General features: G+C 35.3%; 3 protein-coding genes across 4 annotated transcripts in view; 1 reads left to right on the top strand and 2 right to left on the bottom strand.

Annotated features, from left to right (window-relative positions):
- LOC110999091 (putative U5 small nuclear ribonucleoprotein 200 kDa helicase) overlaps positions 1 to 14,628 on the top strand; it is a 39,864-nt gene extending 25,236 nt beyond the window's left edge. The window contains exons 29-43 of the mRNA XM_045633832.1: positions 814 to 880; positions 1,692 to 1,792; positions 2,576 to 2,706; positions 3,419 to 3,558; positions 4,891 to 5,127; positions 6,130 to 6,311; positions 6,960 to 7,131; positions 7,741 to 7,901; positions 8,231 to 8,382; positions 8,954 to 9,086; positions 10,597 to 10,741; positions 11,674 to 11,850; positions 13,029 to 13,163; positions 13,695 to 13,802; positions 14,311 to 14,628. Coding sequence (XP_045489788.1) covers positions 814 to 880; positions 1,692 to 1,792; positions 2,576 to 2,706; positions 3,419 to 3,558; positions 4,891 to 5,127; positions 6,130 to 6,311; positions 6,960 to 7,131; positions 7,741 to 7,901; positions 8,231 to 8,382; positions 8,954 to 9,086; positions 10,597 to 10,741; positions 11,674 to 11,850; positions 13,029 to 13,163; positions 13,695 to 13,802; positions 14,311 to 14,550 — 2,281 coding nt within the window. The 3' untranslated portion in view covers positions 14,551 to 14,628. The remainder of the gene's footprint in view (positions 1 to 813; positions 881 to 1,691; positions 1,793 to 2,575; positions 2,707 to 3,418; positions 3,559 to 4,890; positions 5,128 to 6,129; positions 6,312 to 6,959; positions 7,132 to 7,740; positions 7,902 to 8,230; positions 8,383 to 8,953; positions 9,087 to 10,596; positions 10,742 to 11,673; positions 11,851 to 13,028; positions 13,164 to 13,694; positions 13,803 to 14,310) is intronic.
- A 1,011-nt stretch (positions 14,629 to 15,639) lies between these two features.
- On the bottom strand, positions 15,640 to 17,019 carry LOC111001077. The gene is made up of 5 exons (XM_022270785.2): positions 16,852 to 17,019; positions 16,698 to 16,758; positions 16,477 to 16,596; positions 16,230 to 16,339; positions 15,640 to 16,022 (listed from the first exon to the last, which is right to left on the bottom strand). Exons 1-5 carry the CDS (start codon positions 16,930 to 16,932, stop codon positions 15,903 to 15,905), a joined length of 492 nt encoding a protein of 163 aa, XP_022126477.1. The 5' UTR covers positions 16,933 to 17,019; the 3' UTR covers positions 15,640 to 15,902.
- Positions 17,020 to 18,122: 1,103 nt separating this feature from the next.
- LOC111001078 (Kv channel-interacting protein 1) overlaps positions 18,123 to 24,282 on the bottom strand; it is a 37,697-nt gene continuing 31,537 nt past the window's right edge. Inside the window, exons 5-7 of one of the 2 annotated variants that reach the window (XM_022270786.2) lie at positions 23,355 to 23,564; positions 22,372 to 22,532; positions 18,123 to 21,945 (exon numbers count right to left, since the gene is read on the bottom strand). In XM_022270786.2, the coding sequence (XP_022126478.1) occupies positions 22,404 to 22,532; positions 23,355 to 23,564 (339 nt within the window). In that variant the 3' untranslated portion in view covers positions 18,123 to 21,945; positions 22,372 to 22,403. The remainder of the gene's footprint in view (positions 21,946 to 22,371; positions 22,533 to 23,354; positions 23,565 to 24,282) is intronic. The other variant, XM_045633745.1, reaches the window with a different exon arrangement.

Raw genomic sequence — 24,282 nt, 5'->3', positions numbered from 1 at the left:
TTAGCCTATTAAAAAAAAGGACGGCAACGCACTCGCGAGCCCTCTGGCATTAACTGTCCATAGGTGATAGTATTATTTAACATCAGATGAGCCTCCTATCCGTTTGCCTCCTGTTCTATTAGTTTCCTTTCCTTAAAGGCCAGCAACGCACTCGCGAGCCCTCTGGAATTGAGTGTCCATGCCCGGTGGTATTACTTAACATCAGATGAGCCTACTATCCGTTTGCCTCCTGTTCTATTAGTAACCGTTTTTAAAAGGCCGGCAACGCACTCGCGAGCGCTCTGGAATTGAGTGTCCATGGGCGGTGGTATTACTTAACATCAGATGAGCCTTCTGCCCGTTTGCCAACTGTTCTATTTAAAAAAAACTTTGATTCCTATGCTAGTTCGTACTTATTTTAATAAGTCTTATGCCCGTCAGTCAAACTTAATTTTCAACAGTGTCAAAGCGTTTTTTATATGAAGATTGACATTTGACAGCGGTCATGATCAGCTGTCAAATATAAGTACACAGTGTGGTCCAAATGTCCAGTTCTTCACAAATGAAGGAGTTTTTTTGAGGATGGAAATGGAGCCAAAAAAACATAACGCATGCGGCGTTACCTCGCTCTGAGGCGTTCCACTTAATACTTGAAGTGCAAGCGAGAGCGCGGAATGAGCGACATAGAGGCAGAATCCATTTACATCCTCCATATCCATACAAAGTACAAACAAATGAAATTAAAGTTTTCTTTTGGAAAATGCAACCTTTCCATCAGTATTTTCTTATGACGTCACGTACAAGTATCGTCAGTAAACCGACTTTTCTTTTCAGAGATGCGTTGGCGGACATTGTGTTTGCTGATTGGTATCATAAATTCGCCTCGAGGTTCAATTTGAAGGTATGGATGTTTTTTTTTTTGTTTTTTTTTATAGGACAGGGGGCAAACGGGGAGAAGGCTCACCTGATGTTAAGTGACACCGCCGCCCATGGACACTCAATGGCAGAGGGCTCGCGAGTGTGTTGGCGGCCTTTAAGGAAAGGAAACTAATAGAACAGAAGGAAAACGGGCAGAAAGCTCGTCTGATGTTAATTGATAACATCGCATATGAACACTTAATGCCTGAGGGCTCGTGAGTGCGTTGCCGGTCTTTAATAATTGAAATCGGTTGGTTAAAAAAATAAAGTAAATCAGTGACGCTACAAGCTTTTTAGATCTGAGCCTCAGATTTCTGTGTTTCATATGTAATAGGCAAGTAGGTGATCAGCCGCCTGTGACACGCCGTCCACTTTTTTGGGCCTAAGGCAAGATTCATCACGATGTTTTTCTACGTACTCGAATCTACGACTTCGGATACGAGTCGTACGCTGAAACCACGGCTTTGTTAACTTCTAAAATTAATGTTGATGTGAAACATCTATAGCCGCACGTAAAACCGATTTCTGGCGTGGCGACGCGTCGCCACGCTAAATGATATACAGTCTAAATGTACTGCATTTAAATTTCACATTAAAAATATTTAATGAAAATAATGTTTATTCAACAAATAGTCATCGTTATCTGGAAAAAAATCGTAATATTTTATTTTATAATTATGACATATTTAGTTCCTATCACAATCTGTTCTTTTCTGCTTATTACTTTTACAAAATAATGTCGATGTTTCACATCTGCCAGGCGTGCTGTGACAGCTCTAATTTTTTTTTTAAAGGTCGTCCAGCTCACAGGTGAAACGGCCACAGATCACAAACTATTGAACAAAGGACAGATTATAATCACCACAGCTGATAAATGGGACGTTCTCTCGAGACGGTAAGGTTTTTTTTTTTTTGTAGAATACGATTCTTAAACGTATACCTTATAGTAAAAATTATCGTTTATTATGAAAATATTGGGTTTAGGTCCTATCGTAAGTGGAAATATATAAATGGGTCGGCAACCTATTCTTTCTAGTGTTTGTTGGTCTTCGTCGCTTTCAAATGAGCAATCAATTTGTGGTATTGTTGGTTTTTTTTCTATTAATATATTCGAGTTATGGGTACAAGTATTACGTAAGCAGTATAGGGGGAGGGGGAGTTTATTTGATTTTCTTATTTTCTAATTACGTAAACAGTCATTATTTACTTTTGGATACATTACCTATGCTTGAAAAATAAATCCATTTTATGTTTATTATTTTTGAGAGATTTTCTTACTTTTGCTGACAAGAGAGTGAGAGAGAGAGGGGGGGGGGAAATGCAATAGATGCTTATATATATGCAATAGATATTATATACGTTGGAGAAATAGCGTATAAATAATACAAATAACTGATAGCTTCATTATTAAATTAAGGAATTGAAATAATTATGACACTCGTTATATCACAGAACCATAGATAATTTAGAAAAATAAACGTGCGTGCGTACAAAGAACACGTCAGAAGTTAAAATTCTTTGTAATTTAATTCTACCTAAGGTAAAAGCCCCAATAGATGATCATATATTCTCCCTTTCTCTCTCTCAATCGATTTCAATCGCTATCTCCCTTTTTGACAAAAACGCTGCATCTTCGTGACGTCTGATTAAGTTACGACATATATTTTACGTTTTTCAGATGGAAAGTCCGCAAATCGGTCCAGAGCGTTTCCCTGCTGATAGTGGACGCCCTGCAGCTGTTGGGAGGGGAAGAGGGACCCATCATGGAGGTGGTCTGCTCCCGAATGAGATATATCGCTTCACAGATTGGTAATTTTTGAATTTTGGACCATAGATAATAAAATTACTAGAATTCACACAGAGCACAGTTTGAAATATAAATTTGGATATTATAGATTACTAGAAAATATATGATACGAAATAGTTTGTTTTTATATGTAACATAGGGATCGCAAGTGCGTTTTCGGCCTTTAAAAATTTTTTTTTTTGTAGAACAGTGGGCAAGCGAGGCTCATCTGATGTTAAGTGAAAATAGATATGCACATTGCTAGAGGGATCGAAAGTGCGTTGTCGGCCTTTTAAGAATAGTTTTTTTTTGTAGAACTAAGGGCAAGCGGGCCTGATGTAATGTTAAGTGAAAATAGATATGCACATTGCTAGAGGGATCGAAAGTGCGTTGTCGGCCTTTTAAGAATTGTTTTTTTGTAGAACTATGGGCAAGCGGGGCTGATGTAATGTTAAGTGAAAATAGACATTCACATTGCTAGACGGATCGAAAGTGCGTTTTCGGCCTTTTAAGAATTGTTTTTTTTTGTAGAACTATGGGCAAGCGGGGCTCATGTAATTTAATAATTTAATCGCCCATAGACTCTCAAATTGTCAAGTTTAGCAAGTGCGTTGCCGCCCTTTTAAGAATGAACATGCTTTACTTAATACATAATTACTGGGTTTGCGGATCCCCTGGGAATCTTTTCAGGAATTACATAAAACAGCTTCTATAATAAAAAAATTATTATGATAGGTCGTGGAATACGCATCGTTGCTCTATCTCTTCCTCTGGCAGACGCCAGGGATGTGGCCCAATGGCTGGGCTGCAACACAAACGCGACATTCAACTTCCACCCCAGCGTTAGGCCTTTGCCCCTGGAGCTGCACATACAGGTGAGAACTTCGTCCAATGTAATTGCCAACATTTCTAGAGTATAAAGTTTCTATTGCATCAGTCATGTATTTCTCAAATATGTATTAAAATACAGTTTTTTTTCGTGATAAATCAATAGAGAATTCATAAACACAAACGCACACTCAATAATTATGCACACACACGCACTACTTCGCACTTTATATTTATTTAATTGTTTATTTCGGAAAACAAGGTAGTTTCACACTTCAAGTGTTTAACTTTGTAAGCTTTTGATGATGTAAGGCACTTCAGATGTAAGGAGCTTATTAAAATATAAGCAGTCTAATATCGACCACCGTAGAATTAGGGTCTAGCATCGACCATAGTTAAGAATATTTGTAATTCTCTTTAATAAAGTTTACATTTTTTTTTAAATCTTTTGAATACTGTCGCGATTTGACTAGGTTCCATAGCAATGTTCTTTGTTTGTTTCAATATTATAGAAAGAGTACTGAGAGTTTTTTACGCCGGCTTTTTCTCTACCAACACCCTCTGTCTTCTTTGCTGATGAGTAGGGATGCCAACAAGTTCGAATTTAATGACGTGGAATAAGTGATACCTTGATCTAATGTTTCAAAATAAACGTATTTCTTTATAGACATAACATTATTATTAACAAAATTCACACAGAAACATATAAAATAACAATAATCAAAGAAAAAAAAATTAAAAAAAAAACAGATTTTTTTAAAGAAAATGGTATGTTTTAAGTAATGCGTGTGTGGTGTGGCTGTAACTGTCTCAGCAATATGCTGAGGAGTACATTTTTCCACAGCGCTGGTCATTCTGCCAGAGACCACAGCATGCGGCCACAAAAAAATAATAAGTGCGTGCGACTCTCATACCTGAGGTCATAGGTTCGATCCCCGGCTGTGCATCAATGGACTGTCTATGTGCGCATATAACATTTGCTCGAACGGTGAAGGAAAACATCGTGAGGAAACCGACATGTCTTAGACCCAAAAAAGTCAACGATGTTAGGCACTGGAGGCTGATCACCTACTTGCCTATTAGATTTAAAATTAATCATGAAACAGATTCATAAATCTGAGGCCAAGACCCTAAAAGATTGTAGCACCACTGATTTTTTTTATAATACTAAGAAATCCTGACCGAAATATATAGTTTTGGCTCCCAATTCTTTATCGATAGACGGAGACAGATACAGTATACCAGCTCGCTCTACCAACACTTGTCAATGTCTTCTAGCTCTTCTAGCTAGCTGCTAGCTAGCTGGTTCCACATGGTGCCGGCAGCAGTTTTTAAAAAACGGACGAATGGATATCGTCTGAAAAAAAAAATGTTTTCAGGGATTCAATATCTCCCATGCGCCATCTCGTTTGGCAGCCATGACGAAGCCAATTTACAACAGCATACTGCGGTACGCGGGATCCAAGCCTGCAGTGGTGTTCGTGCCTTCTAGGAGACATTCCCGTCTTCTCGCTGCCGATTTGTTGGCTTTGGCAGCGGCTGCTGGTAGACCTGGGAGGTTCTTGCACGCTCGGTCTGATCTGGTGCAGCCGTTCTTGACCAAATTGCAGGATAAGGTAAGTTTTTGCAGCATTGAGTTGATTTTGAATATTGGTTAAATGCTAAATTTTGTCTAAATAATAATCTTATAACCTTATTTAAAGAGATTAGTTAAGTAAACTTTCCCTGGATAAAAATATTGAGACAGGATTAAAGGCCGGCAACGGACTCGCGAGCCATGTGAGAGTGTCCATGGGCGGCGGTATCACTTAACATCAGGTGAGACTCTTGCCTGTTTGCCCCCTGTGTTATAAAATAATAATAAATAAATAGGATTCTTCATCTCTTTCTGTCAAACTGTGTATACGCTGTTATGAAGAGAGATAGTTGTGTCAAAACGTTGCAGTTAGAGTGAGTGTCAGAACTTTGACTTTGACTATGTCAGAATCCAGAACGTTTTTGACGTACGAGCCGGACGCACGGGAGTCAAATCACCAAAGACAGATTTATTTATTATTATATCTCGAAGACTCCATGGTCTTTCTAGTTTTTGTGATGATGAACTCTTTTCAAGCGCCCACTGCGGTTCATCCTATTCATCAGCAATGGCCATATTTGTGGTCCTTTTCCTCTGCAAATCTTTCGCCACTTGTAGCGTCCAACTTCGAAGACCTATTGTTTCGAGCTGGAAATTTCATCCCGCTCAGTCTTGATCTACCGGATTCGCTTCAGCTTTTTCAGTCCTGATGTCCAGAACCTTCGGGTTCTGTCGTCCATCATTCGATGTGCGTTCCAACCTTGAGCAAGTTGCATTTTATGAATTGTTCTTCTTTGTGAAAACCCCAAACACCGGCAGCAAACAGGTCCAAAGATTTTTTGAAGAATCTTCGAGTCGTCACGTCTTGCTATAACACCTGGAGTCTTTCCAGGTGTTAGAGCCATTGAGTATAAACTGGGCCATTATTTTGCAGGTCCAAAGATTTTTCGAAGAATCTTTGAGTCGTCACGTCTTGCTATAACACCTGGAGTCTTTCCAGGTGTTAGAATCATTGAGTATAAACTGGGCCATTATTTTGCAGATGTTAAAGGAGACAGTATCGGCGGGCGTGGCGTATCTCCACGAGGGCGTGGAGAGTAACGACAGACGTGTGGTCCAGCAGTTAGTGGAGTGTGGGGCCATACAGGTGTGCGTGGTTGCCGCGGAGCTGGCGTTCGCATTCGCTGCGCACGCGCACACTGTCATTGTGGCTGATACGCATGTGTGAGTGTATTTTTATTATACATCGATTTGTATGTATGTGTTTCCATCCATTATACATTAGTACCTGGATGGCTGAGCTTTGCTCGGTATTTTTATTTTTTTTATAAATTGTGGTTTTTGGAAATTATATTTAAGTACGAATTACATACTAATAAAGTGATGAAATTTGAACAATATAGAATATATATGCTGGAATAGCTTTAGTGTTGTTGTGTCGTTAAAGCAATTTAAAAAAGTATTTGTTTTTGTTGTATACTAGCAGACTCGGCCAAGCGTTGCTGTGGCTAAGGTGTTTGTTATATTACATAGTAGTAAACTATTCAAGGGAAACGGTAGGAGAATTTATGTGAAACGTTGGTACTTTTAACACAGCGCCATCTGTTGGAATTGTATCAAATAAACAAATATTTGCTATAAAATAAAAATACGACTATAATTAAAGATCTAAGCTATCCTATCTCTTAAGTTGGATCAGACTGCTCACGGTGTGCCAATTTCATTTAAAATCGGTTAAGTAGTTTATGAGTCCATCGCGGACATTGGATAAACATCGTGACAGGAGATTTATATATATTAAGATATGTTCGCTGCTTAACGATTATGAAATTAATAAAAAAGTTCAAACCTAATGAACTTAATATTTTGTAGATATAACGGCAAACTCCACTGCTACGAGCAATATCCAATAACAACGATTCTCCAAATGCTCGGTCGCGCCTGTCGACCTCTAGAAGACGACCACTCGGTGGCCGTGCTCATGTGCGCTGCTCATCATAAGAGCTTCTTCACCAAGCTGCTGAACGATTGTCTGCCGCTTGAGGTGAGTGGACAGTTATTTAGTTGCTCAAGACTATAAATGCTTTTAGATTGTACAAGGACTAAAAATCTTTTTTCAATTTTATTCAATGACAAATTTTACTGTTTTTTGACAATGACAATAACCTGTTTTCGTTGTCTTGCATCAATGACAATAATCTTTTTTCAATGTCTTTCATCAATGACAATAATCTTTTTTCAATGTCTTACATCAATCAGAATAATCTTTTTTTACTGTTTTGCATCAATGACAATAATCTTTTTTCACTGTATTGCATTAATTGACTAAAACCTTTTTTCAATTGTATTCAAGGATAATTTTTTATTTCGCGTTCTATTCAAGGTCAATATATTAGTTAAATTAGACCAAATATATTTAGATTTTTTTAAATTTTCCATAATTAAATAATTATCTAAATAATGTATAATGAATAAATAATTTAAAAGTTTCTGTCAGGCATTTAGTTTGTCTTGAGAATATTATCGTTGTATTTAAAAAAACTTAATTAATTGTGATTATGACCACGTTTGTAATTATCTAAACCAATTGACTTTATTTTTTAGGTTAGTAGCGATGGCACTATTTTTTTTTTAAATTTGACAAATATTCCAGAGTCACCTCGACCATAGACTACACGACCACATGAACGCGGAGATCGTAACGAAGACCATAGAGAACAAACAGGACGCGGTCGACTATTTGACGTGGACCTTCCTCTACCGCCGTCTCACGCAAAATCCCAATTATTATAACCTCCAAGGCGTCACTCATAGGTAAGTTTTTTGTGTATACACTCACACACACACTCTCTGACAGACACACACTCTCACACACACCCTCTTGTCAGCAAAAGTAAGCAAAGATCATCATATTATTTTTTTGTAGGAATCCGTTAGGAATTTGTTTTATCTTCTGGATCCTGGTTGGTCATACACTCAAATTAATTCTGTAATCACGTGATGTTTTTTTTACCCCCTAACATTTCCACGTCGAAAGGAGACCCCCCTAGAATGACTAAATACTTAATTCCTACCTAGAATACAAACCTGATAGTGTCATAATGTTAAGTTGTAACAGAAATAAAGGTTTTCCATAATTCCAGGCACCTGTCAGACCACCTCTCGGAGTTGGTGGAAACGACTCTAACGGACCTGGAGCAGTCCAAATGCATAGCGATTGAAGATGAGATGGACGTTCAGCCTCTCAATTTGGGGATGATCGCTTCCTACTATTACATCAATTATACCACAATTGGTAAGTAAAGTTGTGGCAGAGAAAGCTTGGAAAAGTTATGATGTTTTGGGACAGGTTTAGAGATTTTATATGTGGAGAAAAGCTCTGTTGTATTGGGAGAAAAGGCCTGTTGTATTGGGAGAAAAGGCCTGTTGTATGGGGAGAAAAGGCCTGTTGTATGGGGAGAAAAGGCCTGTTGTATGGGGAGAAAAGGCCTGTTGTATGGGTACAAAAGGCCTGTTTTATGGAATGAAAAGGTCTGTTATATGGGATGAAAAGGTCTGTTATATGGGGAGAAAAGGCAAGACTGATTCTTAAAAGGCTGGTAACGCACTTTCGAGCCTTCTAGGTCTTATATCATAACATCGGGTAATCCTTCTGCATGATTGCCCAAAAAACGAAATGAAATAGCAACGAATTACAGAATTTGACGATCAATCTACCGATGTTGTTAATATATTATAAAATAAAAGTGTGAGTGTCCAAAAATAATATAGATCTTTGGTCACTCAAAAATGACAAACCAATTTTTATGATACTTAATTCTGATTCATATTTAAATGTTGACTAAAATAAATTTAATCTATTACAGAGCTGTTCAGTCTGTCGCTGACGTCCAAAACCAAGATCCGTGGTCTCCTGGAAATCATCTCGTCAGCAGCGGAGTACTCCGAGCTGTGCATCAGGCATCGGGAGGAGAACATCATCAAGGCTTTGGCTGCCAAGTGAGTTCACACCTCATAAATTATTAATTCTATATAACTTTCAAACAAAAACTGGTCTTGTACGTTCCCTGCGTATATATACGTGCACGTAACTTGGGAGTCAGACATGCGAAATGGCGGGCTTTCCCCCAAATTTATTGGTCAGATTGTCCATTAACTATTTTCTTATATATATAAAATTCTTGTGTCACGGTGTTAGTAACCGAACTCCTCCGAAACGGCTCGACCGATTCTCATGAAATTTTGTGTGCGTATTGGGTAGGTCTGAGAATCGAACAACATCTATTTTTCATCCCCCTAAATGTTAAGGGTGGTCCAGCCGTAAATTTTTTTTATTTATTTTTTAGACAAAATGTTTCGTTTACGATACACCATACAAAAATACATGCAACCGTAAATTTTCAGCCCTCTACAATCATCCCTTATGTTTTTTTGTTAATTATAAACTTTAATTTTTGGCACAAATACATGGCAAAACAACGTTTGCCGGGTCAGCTAGTACTTTTATAAAAATATACCACTTTCATTTTAGAACTCTCAATCCGAGGGTACTACAAATCGACCAGTCACTTTAAACTACCCTCCGTACATCGACTTTACTAACAACCATTTTTAATGTGATTTCTTGCTGCTACGGTGAAGGCAAACATCGTGAAGAAACATCTTAATACCTAAATAATCAACGATGTGTAAGGCACAGATAGTCATAGCCATACACATTTCAAGGATCGTCATGCTCGCTTAAATGTCATTGCTTGTGGCGGTGTCCATGCGGGTAGTCTCCCTCCCTAAAATATGGCGAGGGGGCCGATGGCTGGCCATGCGCCATACTCGTGAACGGGTGCTACTTGTGGTGACTGGTCGTACTTGAATTCGTGTATGCGGTGATATTAGTTGTTTCTACTACGTATTTGCGTGTTGTTCTCACGAGTATGTAAGTGCGTGCTCCTATTTCACCATGTCTCCTGCTGATAGAGGACAAATCTTTGTTTTTAATTTATTTTATTATTCTTTATTACTCAAGATGTCATATGGAACATGGTGTATTGCTTGCAGCTCCTTACAAACATTGTGTAAAAAAAACTTGGCGATTAAAAAGAGTGGAGGAGAATTTATTGCCAGTTCTTCTCTTCCTTTCTACGCCCTCGATTTGAGAACTGGCAGTAAATTTAAAATTAAAATAATTTAGGGCCTGTTTCACAATGTATGGATAAAGTGCCAAATAGCTATGCAACAGATAAATTATTCGAAAGATAAAAGTTTCAAATAAGATACTTCGAATTTCATGACGTATAGCGCTATCTGACAGTCGTGAAACGCAAATATACTATTTATCATACCAATCAGTAACAAATAGCTTATTTGGAACTTAACTGGACATTGTGAAACAGGCCCTAAATGTATATTTCTTTTTTGACGTTCATAATTGTACATTGTGTTACCTATAAAATGATTTTTTACTTTGACTTTGACAGTTGCCAACCAATATCTGTAATTAATGTATTCACAGAGTGCCCCACAAACCGACAACCACAAGTGGTACGGTCAAGTACAACGAGCCCCAAGTCAAAGCTCACATCCTGCTGCAAGCTCATCTCTCGAGGATGCAGTTGCCCGCTGAACTGCAGGCCGATACAGCCACTGTCATCACCAAGGTATTGATTCTTAACAATAATGTGGAACCAGCTGCCCACTGAAGTATTTCCCAACCAATTCGACTTAGGGTCTTTAAAAAGCTGGCAACGCACTCGCGAGCCATGGCGTTGAGTGTCCATGGGCGGCGGTGTTACTAAATATCAGGTGAGCCTCCTGCCCGTTTGCCCCCTGTTCTATTAAAAAAAATGTAAAACTTTGTAAACTATTTATTGTAAGTATTAATGGTGTTCGTCGAAATAAGATTTACTTCATTCATTAGTTTTCGTCTAGGTAAGAAGGTTTTATTTATTTATTTCGTTTACCCTGTTATGGTTTATTTATATATTAGTTCATGCGTTTCGACTTAAGTATGAATAATTCATTTATTCATTTGTTTCACTCAAGTGCGGTGTATGATAAAACTAGTAAATGAATGATTCGTTCATTCAAGAAGCATTAATTCATCCATCTATTCGCTTGGCCCAGGTGTTATTTATTTATTAGTTTCTACCTAGGTAAGAATTATTAATTAATTCATTTGGTTTACCCTGGTATATTATTCATTCATTTTCACCTAGGAAACAATAATTCATTCATTCTTTTAACCCAGGTGTAATTCATTTCTTCATTTATTCATCAGTTTTCACCTAGGTAAAAATCATTCACTTATTTCGTTTACCCCAAGGGTATTAACCCCTCTATTTCTTCATTTATTCAGTAGTTTCGACCTATTTTTTAATAGGTCGAAATTAATGAATAAATTATTCTTTAATTATTAATTTACTTGACCCAATTATGATTTATTCATTCAATAAAAAAGTTAATCGTTCTATCTTATATATTTGTTAGTTCTCATTAACCAATCGTTAGTTCACTGTTTTACCTCTTCTTATCATCACTTGCTCCTAAAATAGTATATTGTAATATTGTAATATTTCCAATATTATTACAGGCCATTCGACTTATCCAAGCGTGCGTAGATGTGGTGTCGAGCAGTGGTTGGTTGTCCCCAGCGGTGGCCGCCATGGAGTTGGCCCAAATGGTCACCCAGGCGATGTGGGCCAAGGACTCCTATTTGAGGCAATTGCCCCATTTCACACCGGCCATTGTCCAGCGCTGTGCTGAGAAGGTATGACTAATGTGTAATTTTTAGGAAACTTCTTTAGGCGCATGAGGTTCAATTTTTAAGGATGAAACGCAATAATAATATTAGCGTCACGAAGATGTGCAGCGTTTTTGTCGAAGAAAAGGGAAAGGGCGGTAGAGACTGATTGAAAGAGAGTGAGAAAGGGCGAATGTAGCATGAAGTAAATGGCCATGGAGCGAAAGTATGGAGCAAGTGAGACAGATAGACTTAGAGAGAGTGAGAAAGGGAGATCGAGAAAGAGTACACGCTATTTGGATTATGTACTCGTTTAGTATATATTAGAACTTTAGATGGAAATTCCATCGCATAATGTCTTGGGCAGTAAACGCAGATTTATTATTTATTTATATTATAGATAAAGATATACATTAGGTACCACTTAGTTAAATGTATTGAATACATTTTGTTTGTTTGTTCCCTTTTGTAAATCTTTGAACCTTTTTGTAGTAAATGATATATTCCATCTTTGGCTATATTTTCAGTGTATTTGTTTGTAATTATATTAGCTGTAGGATTACGAAATACATAAATAAATAGATATACAAAGAAATGGAGTGATCACATACTGATACATGATCTATTGGGGCTTTTACATTAGTAATTTAATTTACAAAGAAGTTTCACTTCTCACATGTGTACATTGTTTGCACGCACTTTTTTTATTAGTTTAAGAATATTTAGATGAAGTATAAAAGGGGAGGTAGTGACAAAGTGGGCATGTAGAAATAAAAGGTAAAAAAGTTTGATTTGAGGTATAAAAGGGGACGTAGTGACAAATTGGGTATGGGGAAAGGGATGGCCAGAAAGTTTGATTTGAGGTATAAAAGGGGACGTAGTGACAAAGTGGGTATGGGGAAAGAAAAGGTAAGAAAGTTTGATTTGAGGTATAAAAGGGGACGTAGTGACAAAGTGGGTATGGGGAAAGAAAAGGTAAGAAAGTTTGATTTGAGGTATAAAAGGGGACGTAGTGACAAAGTGGGTATGGGGAAAGAAAAGGTAAGAAAGTTTGATTTGAGGTATAAAAGGGGACGTAGTGACAAAGTGGGCATGTGGAAAGAAAAGGTAAAAAAGTTTGATTTGAGGTATAAAAGGGGACGTAGTGACAAAGTGGGCATGGGGAAAGGGAAGGCCGGAAAGTTTGATTTGTCATTTTATTAAAGGGCGTGGAAACGGTGTTTGATGTTATGGAGTTGGAAGACAACGCCCGTGCGAAGTTATTGCAGCTGTCTGCGAGCGAAATGGCTGACGTTGCGAGATTCTGCAACAGATATCCTAACGTCGAGTTGAATTATCAGGTGAGATTTATATTTTTGTCCATCAAATAAATATATTTATGTGATAACGTGTAGAACATTTGTAAATTTAATTAAATAATTTATTTATTTATTATACATAATACTCTATCTTACAAAATCTTTTTTCAAAAATGCATGACAATTGAAAATAAATGTCATAATTATCTCCCATTTTTAAAAAAAAATTTTTTATGTTTATTGTTATTTACCTAGTGTGTTTTGTTTTTGATTGGATAAGGCACTTCACAATTTCTCTAGCATTGATCAGCCCACCAAAACAGTTCATGTTAAACTTGTACACTGCTGCTCTCTCATACTCATTCGCATTGGCCGATCGCTTGCATCTATCGCCGCTCAGGTGGAACGTGACATCGAGTCATGTTACGCTCGGCTCAGGCGTAACGTGACAATGAGTCATGTTACGCTCGGCTCAAGCTGAACGTGACAGTGGGTCATGTTTTTTCGTGCCTGTAGCTGGCGTTCATAGAATTATAAGACGTTATGACGATACCTTAAACTTATTTTTATTAGGTCCAAAATGAAAGACGCCTTCGCGCGGGAAAACCCATCATAGTGGAAGTGACATTAGAGAGAGAGGATGACGTCATCGGACCAGTTATAGCGCCATTCTTCCCACAGGTAAAAACATTATTTATTGTTTGCTTTGACGTTTTATTACAGCTGTCAGTGTCTATTATTTGTGATATAACGTATTACGTTATCGTGGAATCGACCAATCCTGAGCGTTGTGTCACGTGTCAATATTTTTATAGCACTTGGCTTACTTGATGCTACTGCCCATGGACACTCAATGCCAGAGGTCTCGCAAGTGCGTTGACGGTGTATAAATGGTTTTATCTTTAGATTATAGAACAGGGAGCAAACGGCTAGGAGGCTTATCTGATAAGTGATATCGCCCATTGACACTCAATTCCAGATTACTCGAGAGTGCGTTGCCGGCCTTTTTAGTTTTTTTTACTCTTAAAAGTTTTATAAAACGCCTATTATTATTACATTTAAAGGGAACTTGTAAAAATGTTTTGTTGATTTAAAATTCTCGCTATTTTTAACTCTGCATGGTCAAGGCTCAATAAGGCACTGACATGTGTGTAATAGGACTGATTGATTTTAAATATTTTTTTTATAGAAACGCGAGGAGGGCTGGTGGGTAGTCATAGGTGACCCGAAGTCAAACACACTATTATCCATAAAACGAGTGTCTCTCGGTCGATCAGCCAATGTTCGGCTAGACTTTGTGTGTGGGAGTGCGGGAACACACACATACACACTATACTTCATGTCTGACGCGTATTTGGGCGCTGATCAAGAATATAAGTTTAATGTTCATGTGGAGGAGGCCGCGTCGGATTCAAGTGATTCCGAATAAAATAAGGATTAAATGGAGTTGTATCAAAAAAATGTTTTATTTCTTAGTTTTTAATTAAAATATTAGTTTTCTGAGCTGAAATTGAGAGCTTAATAAATATTAAATTTTTTGGTATAGTTTTATTTGAACTGAAACTTAACTGAATGCTTAATAAATATTTCTTTTTTTTTGTATAGCTTTATTTGAGCTGCTGAAACTCAAATGAAAGCTTAATAAAAAAAATTATAGCTTTGAGCTGAAACTCAAACGAAAACTTAATAAATATATATTTTTTTGGTATAGCTTTATTTGAGCTGAAACTTATACTAAAGCTTAATAAATATTTCATTTATGTGATGACTCATTGCTGAGGAGGTAGAGCTCCTTTCTATATAATGTTTGCTTGTATGAAGGAAATCGGCTTGCCTTAAATCCACAAAATCAGTGTTGTTTGCCTCTTGACAAATGATGATGAAACTCAGAAGCACAAGAAACTGAGACCCGGACCTCAAAATGTTCTGCAAATTTTTATTTGTTAATGCGCAATAAAAAAAAATTTTCGCATCATAACAAATATAATTCTTAAAATTTTAACGATATAACAATTTTACATACAATTTAATAGAAAATCTAAGTACAGTATTATTAATTAAATTGTTCAAATTGTAACAAATTCCTTTGAATACACAGATGTGGCATGAACACCTTTTGTTTATTGAATGGTTAATATATAGTTAATTTACAGTTCAGTTGCTAAGTAACAAGTCATAATTATGGTTACAACATACCAATCTGATATTTTAATATAATTGTGAGAACTACATGAAACACTAAGATGGTCTTTTTATAGTTAAAAAAAAGCCTTGTAATGTTATTAGCGTAGCAATCATACAAAGAAACATTATTCTTATATTTTTTTATTTACTATATACAATCCTTCCAAGACTTAGGGCCTGTTTCACAATGTATGGATAAAGTTTCAAATAGCTATGCAACACATAAATTATTCGAAAGATAAAAGTTCCAAATAAGATACTTCGCATTTCATAACGTATAGCGCTACCTGACAGTCGTGAAATGCAAAACTGCTATTTATCATACCAATAAGTAACAAATAGCTTATTTGGAACTTATCCGGACATTGTGAAACAGGCCCTTATACTGTTAATTTTTTACTAACTGTTGTTGTCTCTGGCAGAATGATTCCGTTCCAGCAGCAAAATGCTGAGCCAGTTACAACCAGACATTCTTATCTATCTTACATTATATGTTTTATATAAAAATTCTTGCTCAAAAGGCACTTTCACAAAATATTAAATATATATATATATATTTGGGAATGTATAAAAAATATATCTTTGATAAGTAAGGCACTATTTCGCTTTAACATTAGGAAGTGCACTACTGCAGTTAACTTTGTCCAACTCTGCTTGTATTTGCTTTAATCTTGCTTTAGCTAATGTTAGAGATGCGTTTGTTGCCCTCATGCTCTCCTGAAAATGATGTTTATACTATTTACATGTGTGAAACTACTGATACAAATAATTTAAAAGTCAAATATATGAAAAATACTAGTTGGCTTGAAACTAAACAAGGTTAACTTATAAAGATATCAAAGGCAACTTTTTTACATATATCTTCGCCAATATTATGTTTGTGTGATGAAATAAAAGTTTGAAACATGTAAAATAGTAATTTACCTGGACATTAAGTAATGTTTTGTCTGCTTTGGTAAGTTTATCAACTGCTAACTCGGTTGTCTGTCCAACTAGGCCTTCAAGGGATGCCCGAAATGATACATTACTCTCCCCTGTAACAAATATTTGTTAATGTATTTAACCTCGTTGAAAGATTGATAAAATTTAATAGATTGTTTTATTAACTTTTCCAATTACATAGATCAGTTCTAACTTAAAATCAAGATTATAACATGGAATTGATACTTACATAACTTTTGGTGAAGTAAAGATTTGTACATTATCTTAGTCGGTGACTTTGGAGGATACATAGATATATGTAGTGGTGAGTCAACCTCAATTCTAGCGGATGGTGAAGGAAGCTTTGATTCTGTAACAATTTCATATCTAATTTGTTTAGATGAAGGTGTATATAATCACAGGAATTATATAAATTATTGTACCCAACATCTACAAAGAGTTTGGTCATACCATCATCAGATTCAGGTGCTTCGCCAGATATTACAAAACCTTTGGTCGTCGGTAATATATCCTATAAAATCAATATTTAATAAGATATGAAACAAAACTTATTCCGTAACAACACAAGTTTGAAATAAAAATTCAAGTACAATATAAACCTTACAGGAGATCGACCTATTTCAATTTCAACTTCAGAATCTGATTCGGAAGCTTCACCATCAACAACATTTGCTATTTTCGACATTATAAAAACAATCTTTAATAGGAATTATTTCTTATTAGTATTCAAATCTTTACGAAAACAAATACACATTAGGTTGACGTAGGACGTGACGAGATGTCAGAGATTGACGTTTTAGCCTTCATCGACATCTGACAAACATTGATATATATAACATGAAACTGTGCCTGTAAATATTCGAAGATTAATGTTGGATAAAGGGCGCAGCAGGCAGTGTATCTCGTAGCAAATTCCTAGTAGGCCTTAATATATCCCCTAGTAAGTACAGAAAACCTAAAGTTTGTAATAGCCAAGTTTCATTATCGATGTTCCACAAATTACCGTTTTTTAAGGCCGCGCACCATCAGTATGTGGAACAAGCTGCCTAATGAAGTATTTCCGAACCATTTCGACTTAAATAAATGAAATAAAAGATAAGTCCTTCAATAATGAATCTAATATATATATTAATGGAAAAATTCTACGAAAGACTAGGCGGTATGGTCGAAAGACTATAGCCTACGCCATGGGCAAAAAAAAAATTAAGGTGCTTCAAGGAAACAGCGAACCAAATACTAGAACTTACAAGCAATCTAGCAATGTCCAGGGGGGGCTTTATCGCGAAACATCAGATGAGTCTTCTCCAGCCCAGCCCATTTGCCTCGTGACATAAAAAAAAAACAAGTCTTCAACACTTCTCTGACCATTGTGGCCAGCTTGTGGTCAGCAGGAGCTTATGGTTCAGAGATTTTAATGTAGATTAAACAGAGAATCAACATTAACGGATATACAATACTTAAATGAGACAAATTTTCTAGAAAAAATCAGTAATTTTACCAATAATAAACTAAACATATTTTAATGTGACTACATCAAGTGGTAATACTTCGTTTCGCTTTAAATCGAAAATTGACATATTTTAATAAAAAAATATCTGAATAAATATTTATATAGGTAAAGGGGCAGGTTGGCGGGTTGGCTCGTGTTCATTTTATTTATCCGGCGCTCATCGATACTATAATCCTATATTATAAGGCAGCCGCCACAAAAAAGTAAGAATTAGGAAACAGTTAAATTCAGTAACGAAGCCTACTCGCACTAATTAAAAAAAATATGAAAAATCACCGACACTGATAGTTTAATAGATTTCTGCTCTTGTCTATGCGTCAAAATAAAGATGGCGCACAGGAAACAAAACCAATAAAACACATATAAACATGAAGAAATTTTTTACTATATTTAACGTGGACGTGTTCAATTAACACAGCGACACAATATTTACAATAATTATAAATTTATACCTTAAAGAATTCTTAATATCGCTTCGAATACATAGTTTATCATGACATTTTAAATTGTTTATTATTATAATAATTGCTGTAAAGCATTTACAATTTGGTGGACGTTTATTATTAATTATTATTTGTTAATTCGGATTTATTTAACTTATTAAAATAGCAATAGTAAGAATTCTTATTTTATATAACAAGGAGCTCGTCAAATATTTTACTTTAAAGTCTAAATTATTTTCACATAAAAAATGGCGGGAAAATAAACGTATGAACTAAAAAAAGATCACAAAATATTAGCAATATTAATATAAATACCAAAATATGTAAATATTTAACCTATTCATTACATAATTAAAGTTTATTACTTTGATACCGTCCACAGCTTAGGAAACATTTACCTATGACATTGACAGCTGCAAATTTTTTTTTAAAGGTAGCCAGTATTTATAAAATTGACCTTATTTCCACACCACTTTTCATATGAATAACAAAACGATGTGTAATATTTTCTTTACAATACATAAACTATATATATATATTATTAACTACACTATTCCCCTTTTCTATTGTGTTTATGATTTTTTGCAGCGAGCGCAAAACCTTGTGTAGACATGTATAAATATAATTTCGTAATAACAATAAACATCTGATTAACCAACGTAATCTGGTGTTTTAAGCGGGGAAATGGACTCTAAATTTATTTTTCAAATACTATTTTTGAACATTATATTTTAAAGTGTAACAAGAAACTAACGCTAGACATCACTAGGCCTAGAGGTCACTAAAAACCGAGAATTTAGATACTTCTTTCTCAGTCTTAATTTTAAGGTCTGGTACCTAAAGCAAAAGCTAAAAAACATGTTTACTAAATATTTCTAATCAAAAGATTTCAATATAAAACGTGTAATTTGTGTAATGAGATTGAAGAACTGTAATCGGAGGTTCGCGCAGTTTTGATGCTAGTCTACGCGACGCGCCATCTATCCGGTCAAATCGTAAACAAGAAAAAGCGTCTTGTCATTCTCAATTCTTATCACGTTAGTAGACTAAAATCACACCTATCCAAAAGTATTGGCTGAATCTGTGTACTGTTAGCATCTTTGACAGATGTCACAGATGTCTGCGTAGATTCGCGCCAACTTTACCTCCTTACCATTCCAAAATGTTTACGTATTGATTAATTTTTAAATTGGCGTTATAATCTAATATAAAAAATTACACGCCTTATTATACGTAAAATTATTGTACATTTGACTAATCTAAAATTGTCGTTTATTGCTAGAGGAGCGACTAAAGAGAAATCTTAAAATAAATAAACTTATAATTATGATATGATAATAATTGCATTTACGAATATTAACACAAGATATGTTTTGGAACACGCACACGCATTGATTTCATTGGCAGAATTGAAAAAGAAATCTCAGACACTAGAAATTACAACCTCCTTTATATTTTAAGACGATTCTGACGTCAAACTGTCAAATAACATTGTGTCATATATTAACATACTTTATCTGTCGAAACTACAACCGCCTTTTTATTCTCAAGTTGAATCTGTCCATCACTCGCCATGTTAACATTTTGACAGTGCTCAAGTAGTTGTAAACTTGACAAGTGTTATGGAAATTAAGCTTTAGGCTTTAGGGGGACAGTCAGAAATGAGACTGAACATGTACCCCAAGTCATTTTGACCACAGTTTTGGTGTCATACTTACGTATGTCATATACGTGTGTGTCAGATACGTGAGTTGTTCGCGCCAAGTCTCGTTTCTGTCTCTCACCCTAATCTATGTATGTATCTCACTCAAATGCTTACAAAACTACAATAAACTTTGCAGAAATATCAACGAAATTCTACAAAAATAGCTTAACTTACAGGAACATAAATTTAGTAGATATAACTTTAAAACATAACATTGTATCGAGGAAATATAACATATTTATAGTCCAAAAAAGTGCCACAAACATATCTGATCCAGTGATTTCGTCGTCCAATAAATACTTATAAATTTTTGCATTTAAATTAATATATCATTTCTAATAGTGGCATTGGGGCTATAATATAATTTGTTTATAAGTATTTTAAATCCATATTACCGTATTAGATGAAACATGAACCAGCCTGATTCCATAGTAGCTAAAGTGTTCTTTCTTCTCTTACTATCCAATTGTGTTTACAATGTGATGAAAAGAGATAAAGTTTAATGAGATGGCAGACAATCTTTATCATATTACCAAAATTATCTGTGATCATTTATTACACGGAACAGATTTTTCTTTTTTTTTAAATCACGTGACTCGCTTTACAATTGTTTGTGGTTCATTACTCTTTTCTTTATAGTTATTTTTTTGTAGTTTTAGCGTCTTAGCGGTAATGAATGTAGGAATCAAGTTTAAATAGGTGACACTGAGGTAGGTCGGATGTAAGCTGACAGTCGGAAAATTTGAAAACGCATACAAATTTTAATTGGACAATATTCAAAAAAATACCCTGTTTCTCGGAATTAAACAAGGACTATTCTAAAATACGCTTCGAATGCCAGCAATGTTGATTTATAATTTACATTTTTTATAAAACCAATGCTTGAATGTAAACGGGTATGATTTAATTTTAAATTCACTAACACAGACTATCATAACGTTGTCTATCGCAAAATAACGCGCGAAATTTTTTGACAAGTCAACTCATGTACTAATCTAAAAATACCGGTCTGTGAACGTTTTTATTATTCAGAAAACTCCACATACAACGAACATCCTAATTCTTATAATTACTATATATTACAAATAACAACGACCAAGTTATTCGCAAGATTTCAGAACATTTTAAAATTACGGTGTTCATCAAAAATTTTACAAGGCAATAATTTGGCAATACGCACAGACAACATCATACAACTGTTAATGACACTCGCTTGATGTATATTTTAACTTACTTAGGGAAATATTAATTTATGATTTAATAGTATGTTAGCGATCTCCATTTCGCTATCATGAGGAAATTTCCCGGAGTAGTCGCTTGGCGGGAAACGCCAACCAGATCTACTATAAATGTCCCTTTCTACGAAAGAGGACGCTTGCTGCCTTCTGACTTCTCAGCCACAGACTGCGAAAGACGGATTGATAAGCTATTGGGGTCCTATATATAAATATTATGTGTTTGTAAATTATATTATTTACTAAGAGCCAACGCAGATAAAGTTCGATTGTGTGTGGGCTTCGTAGTTGCTATGATTTGATTAATTAGGATGCGTTTATTGTTGGTGTGGTATGATTTTCAGCTTTTACTATTTATACAGTAATCATCAGCATTACTATCTCTGATGGAGCCCGAAAATTACTTTTTTTCATTTCCGAACGATCTCTACACGATATATAAACAATTATGTCATTTGTCATAAATGCGCTGATAAGGCGTTTCGATAAGTATATAACAATATTATGTAAAGTGAACCAATCTACTTTGAAACATTCTATTTTTTTAAATAAACTCAATCCTAGTTACAAATCATAAATCGACAAAAACAATGAAATCATAAGTTGTATTAATCTGTGGTGACAAGAGCATAGACAAATCTAGAAGTGTAAAACGAGTACAGAACGAATGTTTGGACGTAGAACACGAACATAGAAGCGTTCTATTGTAGCGATGTACTGCGCGTACTGTGTGATGCGTAGACGGTATGCGGCCGCCATGTTGTGAAGCCAACCATGCTTGCACTCGCAGTGACGTACTAATCTGCTGCAATAAAAATACAGTGAATCATTAAGACAATTGAAATTTAATAAAACGTAGAAGACGAAATATCTTAGAACAATTTAAAAACTAACGAGTAATCACATAAATATACAGTACAATATTCTTAACTAAAAAATATTAAATTCACGCGCCTAAAGAAGGTTCCCTACACAAATTAAACTAAATTTTTACTTAATACAGATACAATTTTTTAAAACCTACCTTTGTAGTTATTGGAAATCCAAGACTGATTTTTAAACCTACTTTTTTAGTTTCTCGAAATCCAAGGCGATAATTTTTAAACCTACGTTTGTAGTTGCTGGGAAACAGATACAATTTTTTAAAACCTACCTTGTAGTTTCTGGAAACCATAGACAATTTTTAAACATATTTTTATTGTTTCTGGAAATTGGAGATTTTTTTTAATACCTAGTGTTAGGCGGCGGTGTGTCACTTTGACGTCATAGCCCCGTGTCAAACATCTGTAGCGACCGAGTGATGACGTCATCCTTCAGACACGACTCTAAGAACTCCTCGATGGTGATGACTCCATCCTGGTTCAGGTCTAGCTTTCTGAACACGCGGTCGACCTGGAAAAGTCGAAATATTTAATAGTAAAAAATATGTTTTTATATAATAGCGGCTAAACGGGCAGGATATGATGTTAAGTAGACATGAACTAGCTCACTACCAGGGGGCTCGCGATTGCATTGCCGGCCATTTAGTTATTTTAATCCTTTAAAAGCCTAAAAGATTTCACATTGTTTTCATGTCATTATTGTTTTAAGGAATTTGTATAAATTTTTAGTTATTAATTTAAAGGTATCGCCATTTTTTGCTCTGCATGGTCATGGGTAGGTCAATCAAACGTGTGCAGGACAAACGCATTTTAATACCCTATAGTATTTATGAAATAATACGGTTAATTGATTTAAAGCATCAGCATATATGAGATATTATATTATAAACCATAAATTGTTTCCATAAAAATAAAAAAAATTGTTTTATTTATCACGCCTTTATAATATTACTAGCAGACTCAGCCAAGCGTTGCTGTGGCTAAGGTTTTGTTATATTACATAGTAGTTGGCTTATGTGAAACGTTGGTACTTTTAACACAGCGCCATCTGTTACAATTCATATAATTCATTATCCAATAATAAACAAATATTGTAAGCTATTCTATCTTTTAAGTTAGATCAAACTAAAAGGGTTTCCAAATCTTACACTTAGGAAAGAAAATGTACTTAAAATGAATAAAGACTTTATATTATTATTATTATTTGAACCGTATCAATTCTTAAAGGGCCATGTGACTGTCTACTTGACACCTATTCTATAAAAACAATTGTCCACAGACTTTGTTAACGGAGCTCTGTGCTCTCTACACAGAGTCTCATCAAGAAAGGCACCTGTTCAGCAGCTTTAGCGTCATCTATCCTCGAAGCCGGTGATCCAGGTGGCGCCCGGCGGCCCAACAACTCGTGAACAGCAACCACCACTTCGCTTAGCTCTTGACGCGTGATAGCTCCATCACCATCCACATCATAGAGGCGAAATGCCCATCGGAGTCGCTCATATACCGAACCACGTAGCAGCGTCGATAGAGTTACTAGGAGTTCCTGGAATTGAATTACTACTATTATTTTTTATTATTTTTTTATTATATATCATTTAATACAGAAATTACTTACATACAATTCAAAACAAATAACATAATACATAATTATATCAAATAACTAACCTAAAAATTTAATTATTAAAAAATATTATTAAAAGGAGTCCCATTAGGCAAGGTTCTATTATTATTATCTCTATATGTCAATGTCAAAAATCATTTGTGACATTGTACACTAATGAACCTCAAAAAAATAGATTAAATGCGTCTAATTTTAGATTAACTGCCAGTTCTCAAATCAAGGGCGTAGAATGGAAGAGAAGTGGCAATAAACTCTCCGCCACTCCACACATATATATAATTTTCGTGTCGCATTGTTTGTTCCCATACTCCTTTGAAACGGCTCGACCGATTCTTATGATTTTTTTATGCATGATCAGTAAGAATCGGCTACTATCTTTCAAAAATCTAAGTGATTGAAGTTTTTTGTTTTTTATGATACATTGCACAAAAATACACACAAACCTTAAATTTCATTTGCCCTTTACGATCAACCCTTATTTTTCTTTGTTATTAAAGAACTAATAACTTAAATTCTGAGGTTTATATAGAGAAAAATCACAGAACAACCTAAAAAGTTTTCATTTCGGAAAATCGAACAGTTATTATATTGATAAAATACACATTAATAAATAACACATATAATATAGTCGCTAATTTTT

This window comes from Pieris rapae, chromosome 24 (assembly GCF_905147795.1).
Source record: "Pieris rapae chromosome 24, ilPieRapa1.1, whole genome shotgun sequence".
In the NCBI taxonomy this organism is placed as follows: Eukaryota; Metazoa; Arthropoda; class Insecta; order Lepidoptera; family Pieridae; genus Pieris; species Pieris rapae.
Note: the sequence above shows the minus strand (reverse complement) of the source record. Positions and strands in the feature narration are given on the sequence as shown.

What these genes read in the sequence shown, in the direction of transcription:
- LOC111001077 (XM_022270785.2), bottom strand. Translation starts at nt 16,932, where the DNA reads ATGTCGAAAATAGCAAATGTTGTTGATGGTGAAGCTTCCGAATCAGAT. An exon ending in AGCACCTGAATCTGATGATG is followed by an intron (nt 16,597 to 16,697) that starts GTATGACCAAAC and finishes AAATTGTTACAG; the next exon opens with AATCAAAGCTTCCTTCACCA. An exon ending in TTTACTTCACCAAAAGTTAT is followed by an intron (nt 16,340 to 16,476) that starts GTAAGTATCAAT and finishes TATTTGTTACAG; the next exon opens with GGGAGAGTAATGTATCATTT.